Here is an 8775-nt window from a genome sequence, read left to right on the forward strand (position 1 = left end):
TTGTAATTTACATAATGCATATCCTAAATGAAACAAACGATTTCCGTAATTTACATAATGCATATTCTAAATGAAACAAACAATTTTCGTAATTTACATAATGCAAATATAAAGATAAAGGACAATATAGTCTTTTTTTTAGCTCTATGACTGATGAAAAACACAATAAAATCAAAACTTAGGAACCGTCCAAGTGCAAAAGAAAACATAGGAACCAAATGTGAAATTTTTGCAAACCACAGGGACCATTTCAGTAATTTTCTCTCTCTATTCGCACTCTATCTCCTACAAGTACAACCATTACATATCACATATCGGAGGTGTTTTTTCCATTCGCACTCCGTTCTCACCCTATGCTATCAACAATACGCTATAGCGGCGTTATAGCGTTTTGCGGTGGTACTAAACTGCTATTTTAAAATAGCATTTTCGAATAGTGGTGACACTGTTATCGACGCTACTGACCACTATTTACCACGAACTCCGTCAGCGCTATAGTGATGCTACACTCGCTTTTACAATTTCGTACACATTTGGGCTACTTTGACAAAGAAAAAACCGATGATGGGCTATTTGAATATTAAATTTGTATTTTCTTAATTCGCCCGATACAACTTTTCTTTCTCATCTCCTTCTGTACTTAGAAACCACAAACGACTTGAGGTGCGATGACACTTTGACGCTTCTTAGTTTCGAAATTACTATATTAGAATGTTATATATGGTTTACATTATGTTTAGATGACTTTTTATGATATTAATTCTATATAGTAGTGATACTCTAATGGATAAATTTTGTATAAATATATAATATAAATTAAGTACATAATTTTAGAAAACCATTATACCACCATGATAACCGCGATTTCAAATAGCGACATGTGACCGCTATTGAAATTTTAAACACGATAACTACTTAGCTCTCACCTGCTCCCTTATCGCAATTACTCTACTATAAATATTAACACAACGTATCATCTCAAACATGTTCACATCACCGTTGCTCGTCGGAATTTCAAGAAGATGGAGCCCGTCGAATCAGCAGCCAACCTCCGTTCACAATTCCATGAAGTTCTTCGTAGTCGGCGTTCTCCTTTAGGTATGATTCTTTCATAGATTTGGTCAATTTTGATGTTGATTTGTTGCGAATATTTGGGCTCATATGATAGTCTCCTCTATTCTCATACAACCCTGTGAATTCTTTGCCATAAATAATTACACAATATAGAAAAATAAGGAGTAGTTATAGGATAGACATTGCAGCTAGACTGCTAGTACTAGTAGATTTCTTTTTAGCTAAGATAGTGGCTATGGAGATCCGAGCTATACACTGTGTGTTTTATGTATCTAGATTTCTTTATGAATATCGATTATTTCCTCAATCTAGTAAGCAAAAAACTAAGCTGGTGTAAATTTGTATATGAGTTTTGTTTCTTCAATTCAAACTTTATTTGGCTGGGCTGCCACTTGGTTTCAAAATATTCTTTTTCTTCATAATTCTAATTATATAATATTATAAGTTTCTCTATTTAAGTAACAAAAGGTTGTTTAAACTAGAAAAAACTTCTTCTGACATACATATCTTGATCGAAATATATATAAAAAGACTGATAGTCAATATAAGGCGTTCGAAATTTACAACTATAAATCACATGTGCAACTTGAAGGGTATAAAAGTCATACATGTTATCTTCATGTAACTCAGTTTTTCCTTTTACTAATCATCATGCTAGATGCAACAAAAATATGGAAATTGCAGCACACTATATGTTAATGGAATGTAAAATACACAGGAAATAAGTCAATAAGTCTATCAGACTACGATTTTAACACTTGTATTCATTTAAAGTGCCGAACCTCCCAAATTCCATGAATATATCTAATGGTTGCTCTAGGTTTTTTATACACTCTGCTAAGTTTGCAACAGTATGAAAATAGACTTCTTTAAATTCTTATTGAAGTTGCATTCAAATTAGGAGGACAAAGATGAAAAGATTTCATGTGATTATGTATATTTACAAAAATATAAACATAAAGAATGGGTGCCAAATGCATATGGTTTATGAGTATAGAAAAATCATATATGGAAGTTGAAAAGATAAAACCTATGTTGTTTGTTTTCTTATAGGAGTGACCTGCATAAGCATAAATACTAATGCATGAAATTAGGGCTGAAATATGTGAAGCGCTTACTTTAAGATAGCATTAAGCCAATTTGACATATATTTCATCCCCTGAGAAAGTGATTTCCAGGTCTAATATCATCAAATGCAGGTTTTATATCCTCGATTTCTATAAAAAAAAAAAAAACAAAAAAAGTAGTTAAAAATATTTACTTTAATACAATTTCAAAAAAAAAAAAACAAAAACATCAAAACATAGTATGTACCTTGAAAGAGTGCTACCGGCAGAAACCAACCATAAACCTTCAGTAACCTGACACCATTGCATATATGACACTTAAGATTTTTATTTATAATATAAGAAACGAAGATATAATTTTAATTTTTGTTACAAACAAAGGTTCTTGCATAGTTTGTAAAAGTGGAGAGTTTTAATTTGTAGAACATGTGTTTAATATATAGGCCGAAGTTGAAGAATATGTTTACCAAAAACAAAAGGTACGCATGAATTTTTCACCTTTATTAGAAAGGAAGATGCAATCATGAAGAACAACAATCTATTAATCTCCATCTATCGATGATGTTCGATAGAGATATCAAAAATCAAAACCCATCATGAATCATCATAGAATCGACTATACTATGAAGTACCACCATTAATGTCCTCATTCAAGTTTCAACACACAATGATTTTTTTTTTTGAAGTTTTAATTTAAGGGAAAGAATAGAAGCTAACCGATCCCTCAGCATCTGGGAATGTCTGGTTAAATGTACAGAAAGTGGCAGTGATCAATGACAAAAGTTTTACCTGTAAAAGCGCACAGACCCAAAGCAGGGGAAGGAGAAGAGGACAGCAGCGAGGACAATCTCTACAACGGAATATCAAAGATCATAGAAAGGGAAATCACAATTGAGGAATATCAATCGAGGAATGTATTACATGAACGAAACACAGAGAAAGAAAGACGACAAGAGGGAAATTTACTTGCAATACCTAAACCCCAAAAACGCCGCGTATGTCACAAGAAACCCAAAAATCGCCACACAGAAACAAAAAGGAGCCCCTCCAGAAGAAAACCCAGCCGAATAGAATGAGAATTGGATTAGCTTAAAACAAATACTGTCCGCGATCCTATTCGAGTTTTAATATGTATAATAGTTGATAACTATGTTTAACTTTCGATAAATGGCGGAAAGGATGGGCGAGGAAGGGGTGTAGGGTTTTGGGTGGGTCCAATTTCACCTTTATTTAATAATTTATATTATCTAATAATAAACTAAAAATATCAAAAATGAAAAATATAAAGATAAAGGACAATATAGTTATTTTTAGCTCCATGAGGGATGAAAAACACAATAAAATCAAAACTTAGGCACCATCCAAGTGTAAAAGAAAACGTAGGAATCAAACGTGAATTTTTGGCAAACCACAGGGGCCATTTCAGTAAATTGTTTGCGGGTCCCATTACACTCATCACAATTACACAATAATTACCCAATAAGGAGTAGCTTAGGGATAGACATTGCTGCTAGACAGCTAGTCGTAGTAGATTTCTTTTGAGCTAAGATAGTGGCTATGGAGATCCGAGCTAAATTATGCTTGTTTTATGTATCTAAATTTGTTTATTAATATCGATAGTTTCCTCAATCTAGCAAGAGTAGTATATGGCCAGTTGCTTTTATTATAAAATAACTCATTTGATTGTCATAGTCAAAGTGCCAAACTTCTCTGTTTCTATTATAACACCATGTTTCTTTGTTGTCCATTAATTGTTGTCTAAATAAAGTAATTGAGGAGGAAAAAGTATGCTGGTGTAAATTTGTAAAATGTTAGGACTTAATTTGGAAAGCCTCATTTCCCTAACTTTTTCAATTAACGTGTTCTCTTGCATCAACTCAAAAAGAAACATAACTAGCTTACCGGATTAAGTCATGACCCCATTAGGTAAAAAGGAAACAACACCAAACTTTATTCTTTATCTCTCATTGTCTTGTTAGGAGATGAATTAAGTTTAACTTGTTTCATCAATAACTACCGTTATCACTCTTATCCAACCACTATTATGTTTATCAATAATTTCATTGAAATATGACTTCATCTCTTTATTTGTCAAAATGTGGATTCATATTATATTTCTACTACTTTTTTTTTTCAGTTCCGAAACTACATATACTTCAGACACTACCTGCAAAACCCGTGGTGGAGCCCTTATTTCAGGGAATACCTGTTGACTTTGAGGTGGACATTACTTGACATATACTTTTCCTTTCTGTTAATCTTTGTAAGAAGTTATCTTATCTGAACACTATGAACACTATCAGGTAATGACACACTACCCGAAACCACGCATTCCTAACTTCGAGGCACTGCTCAATGAAGAAAACTTTTACTTAATCACTGAGGTAACTTAGACCATGTTTCTTTTTTCTCATTGAATGTTGACTGGATAAAGTTTAATATGAATATATGATGCTTAAACAGTATCTAAGAAAATAACTATATACTTGGGAATATGGAAAACAATAGCAAATTTGTAATATGAATATATGATGCATAATGTTTAATATGATGAAACTTATTATTTTATTAAAATTAGGGAGGAGAGCAAGGGCGAGTGCCTGTGCTCGTTTTGAGCATGAAAGAAAGCACACAATCAAAAAGACCAGCTGTTGTTTATTTGCATCCAACAAATGCAAACAAAGAGTATCTACGCCCTTTACTTGAGGTATAATATAAAATTACAAGGGTAGACTGGTCATTTCTTCATTTGACAAAAGACTTTGATCTAATGAGTTCTTCCTTTCAATTTAGGATTATGCTTCACGTGGATATATTTCAATTGCCATTGATTCTCGTTACCATGGAGATCGTGCCAAAACTTGTACCGCCTATCAAGATGTGAGCACCAAAACCTTTCTTTATTTTATTTGGTTTATGCCAAAAAAGAATAGGGCTAAATGCAAGAAAATAAGAAATATCAACATACTTTCATATATTGATTTATTATAGCATCCTACTTTGAAAAAAATCTATCCAATTATAGCAAAGTGATTCATATAGAAACGAATTTTTAGTTGCTATAGTTGAGTAGATTTTTGAGAGTACAATGGAGAATATACTAATTATCTTTTATGATCTTAAAGCATAAATATAACTTCACTTTCTTATTACGGATACAGGCACTTGTTTCATCATGGAAAAGAGGTGATACAATGCCATTTATATATGACACGGTTATACTTCTTCTTCACTCTTTAATATTTCAAATGACATTCACTATATACTTTTAATGCCCAAATGTTTAACATTTATTATTTTTTAGGTGTGGGACCTTATAAAGTTGGCAGATTATCTAACTGAAAGAGATGATATAGACCATTCCAAGATAGGAATCACTGGGAATTCACTTGGAGGTTGAATTTTGAATAATTTATTAAACTCGTCATCGAGAAATAACATGAGTATATATATTCTTTCATTATTAGTTATTATGACTTTAATTCCATAACTCATATATGATATGTGATTCAGGAATGCATGCATGGTTTGCTGCTTTTATTGATACACGTTATTCAGTTGCTGCCCCAGTAATTGCTGTTCAGGTATTGTTTATTTTTGACTTAATGGGCTTAATTTAACACTTAATCTAACCTACTAACTTAATATGAATGTGTAGGGCTTTCGGTGGGCCATAGATAATGATCAATGGCAAGCTCGAGTTGATAGTATTAAGCCTGTGTTTGAAGGTAATTAAGATGCAACTTTACAAAAGAAATATAAAATCTCTACTTTTTATATGTTATTATTTATATGTTCAATAAAACATGTAAGTTAAGTTATATATTGGTGTTTAACGATTTTGAACTATAAATTTCTACAAACTTCCCTCATTTGTTTCCTCAAACATATTTAGAAAAATTATTTAAAAGTTCTCTTAAAATGTATGTATATATATATATATATATATATATATATATATATATATATATATATATATATATATATATATATATATATATATGGTTTTTAAAATCTTACAGCTATTGTTAGCACATGCACTCTTTCTATGTTATATTTTTTTTGCACGATTTTGTGATGGTGCATTTATATTCTTTTTCTTCAGAAGCAAGGATTGATTTAGGGAAGGAAGCCATTGACAAAGAGGTTGTGGAAAAGGTATGTTCCATAAAGATCGCTAAATGTGTTGCTGATGTGGCATTCGGCTGGCGTCTAACTGTTGTTGCTATGCTACTATTTTGATCAGGTTTGGCACAGAATAGCTCCTGGGTTAGCATCTGAGTTTGACTCACCTTATACGGTGCCAGTCATTGCACCACGCCCTTTGTTGATTATAAATGGTGAAATGACCAATCCACCCTCATCTTCTTGATCCATTTTTTTCCGATGAAATAATAACATGGAAAAAACTATCAGGTGAAGACGATCCCCGTTGCCCAATCGAAGGTATTGATGTTCCCATATCAAAAACACAAAAGGCTTTCGAAGATGCCCAACTTTTGAATCATTTCAAGGTGTTGAGTTTTAACTCTTGACTTTTCACCAATGTTTCTTGTTTTTCCTAAATGAGCAAATTACATGGAATAGCTACGTACTTTACTACAAGAGAATATTAGTATGTTGCTATTACGTGCAATAAATTGAGTAGATTGTCTACATTGGTAAAAAAAGTAACATATAATGTTATATGATGTAATATTGTGTGGTATATGTGGTAATAATGTGATTTATTTTGAATGAAATTTAGGTGATAATCGAACCAGGAATTGGACATGACGTGACTCCATCAATGCTTAAAGAAGTGAGTGATTGGCTTGACAAGTTTCTCAAACCGTAGAAGTTTCTCATGCATACCTATGTATCTTATCCTCGACTGAATATTGTTGTATACTGAAAAACTATATGCATATCAGCTAAATAAAGCTTCGGCATTGTTGTTTTTACTGAACACAAGAAAAAGCCTTCTAATAAATGAAACTTATTCCAAATTCGATTATGCATTTTCAATTTTTTATTATAAATGTGAGGGGTAATTTAACTATGTGTCTCAAGGTGTGTGTTGTGTATTAGAAAGACATAGTTGTTGCACAACAAAAAACGTTACCTTTAGCGACGACAAAAAGCATCGCAATTGATGCCCCTGGACGTCGCTAATACCTTTAGCGACGACATGTTGTCGCCGCTATTACCTTGTAGCAAATAGTGTCGCAAATAGTGTCGCCTCTGATACACGTTGTTGCTAAATGGTTAATCTCGTCGTTGTTGGTGTCGTCTCTATTGGTATTCCAGCCACCGGCCAAAGTTTCTCCGGCTACACTTCCCGGAACCGGTTGTCATCACAATTGGATCATCGTCGTCCCCAAATATGTGGCTGCTAATGGTTTTTTTTTGAAAAAAATAATTTATTTTTGATATTAGCTTTTGTATATTATAAAATGCAGCTTTAATAAAAATACATACCACATTACATAAAACATCAAATATATCATATTACATAAACTATCTAATATATCCCAAATACACATCTAATATATCATCCATAAACTATCTAATAAATCCAAAATAACACCATCCATAAAGGGTCAAAACAAGAAATACTATGTCTCTGTGTCTACGTCATCGTTCTTTTCTTCATTGTTGATGTGGCTTTAAACAAGCGGATAATGTATCCAATGGCTGTCACAAACGCCGAGTTTTAAAGAAAAGCATTCACATCAACATCCTACAATTAATTCACAAGCACATTAAGTCATTAACTATTAATTATTTAACAAACTATCAAACCATCATACCACCAAATGAAGTAAGTCAGTAACAATTTAAAAAACTATTAAGCCACCAAATCAGTTAAGTCTTTAAGAATTTAACAAACTACCAAACTACCAAAAATTACTATAAATGCATAATGCTCTTAACAATATAGCAAAGCTACCAAATTCTTAAGAAATTAACAAGTAGTTGTGGTTCTTGCGGTGCTTGTGATTGTGACTGCCATTGGGATGAAGCACGTGTACCCGTTGCTGAAGAAGGTTTAGGCTCAAAGCCTCTCACATGCCCCCTACGAGTAACCAACACCTTCTTAAATATTGCGATCCAATAAATGGTGTCTGGATCACCACCGGAGTCGGCTATGTGACGAGTTTGTTGAGCAACCTCAGCAACTAAGGCATTCTATATTTCATAAGTCTTTGGCATTGTTGTTTGTACTAAACACAAGAAACAACCTTCCAATAAATGAAACTTATTCCAAATTCGATTATGCATTTTCAATTTTTTATTATAAATGTGAGGGGTAATTTAACTATGTGTCTCAAGGTGTGTGTTGTGTATTAGAAAGACATAGTTGTTGCACAACAAAAAACGTTACCTTTAGCGACGACAAAAAGCATCACAATTGATGCCCCTGGACGTCGCTAATACCTTTAGCGACGACATGTTGTCGCCGCTATTACCTTGTAGCTAATACTCTTTTGTCGTCGCAAATAGTGTCGCCTCTGATACACGTTGTTGCTAAATGGTTAATCTCGTCGTTGTTGGTGTCGTCTCTATTGGTATTCCGGCCACCGGCCAAAGTTTCTCCGGCTACACTTCCCGGAACCGGTTGTCATCACAATTGGATCATCGTCGTCCCCAA

At 33.1% G+C, this 8775-nt stretch overlaps 1 protein-coding gene and 1 long non-coding RNA gene across 3 annotated transcripts; one reads left to right on the top strand and one right to left on the bottom strand.

The window, feature by feature from the left end:
• Positions 1-338: 338 nt before the first annotated feature.
• On the top strand, positions 339-7094 carry LOC111895328 (uncharacterized). Its single transcript, XM_042897833.2, has 14 exons — positions 339-663; positions 1020-1098; positions 4279-4361; positions 4445-4525; positions 4720-4848; positions 4935-5021; positions 5303-5356; positions 5446-5536; positions 5655-5725; positions 5800-5869; positions 6247-6299; positions 6388-6481; positions 6558-6655; positions 6889-7094. The coding sequence occupies exons 2-14, from the start codon at positions 1023-1025 to the stop codon at positions 6976-6978; spliced, it is 1077 nt and encodes a 358-aa protein (XP_042753767.1). The 5' UTR covers positions 339-663; positions 1020-1022; the 3' UTR covers positions 6979-7094.
• Positions 700-3265, bottom strand: LOC122195750 (uncharacterized). 2 transcript variants are annotated; one of them, XR_006186450.2, is made up of 5 exons: positions 3117-3265; positions 2931-2991; positions 2389-2435; positions 2193-2291; positions 700-1199 (listed from the first exon to the last, which is right to left on the bottom strand). It is a non-coding gene; the product is annotated as an uncharacterized LOC122195750 (long non-coding RNA). The 2 variants fall into 2 exon arrangements; XR_006186449.2 differs by having other exon boundaries at positions 701-1190.
• Positions 7095-8775: the final 1681 nt, after the last annotated feature.

This window comes from Lactuca sativa, chromosome 8, assembly GCF_002870075.4.
Source record: "Lactuca sativa cultivar Salinas chromosome 8, Lsat_Salinas_v11, whole genome shotgun sequence".
In the NCBI taxonomy this organism is placed as follows: domain Eukaryota; kingdom Viridiplantae; phylum Streptophyta; class Magnoliopsida; order Asterales; family Asteraceae; genus Lactuca; species Lactuca sativa.

Coding starts and splice junctions, on each gene's coding strand:
- LOC111895328 (XM_042897833.2), top strand. CDS start 1,023: ATGGAGCCCGTCGAATCAGCAGCCAACCTCCGTTCACAATTCCATGAA. Junction 4,526..4,719: donor ACTTTTACTTAATCACTGAG/GTAACTTAGACC, acceptor TATTAAAATTAG/GGAGGAGAGCAAGGGCGAGT. Junction 6,482..6,557: donor CCCTTTGTTGATTATAAATG/GTGAAATGACCA, acceptor AAAAACTATCAG/GTGAAGACGATCCCCGTTGC.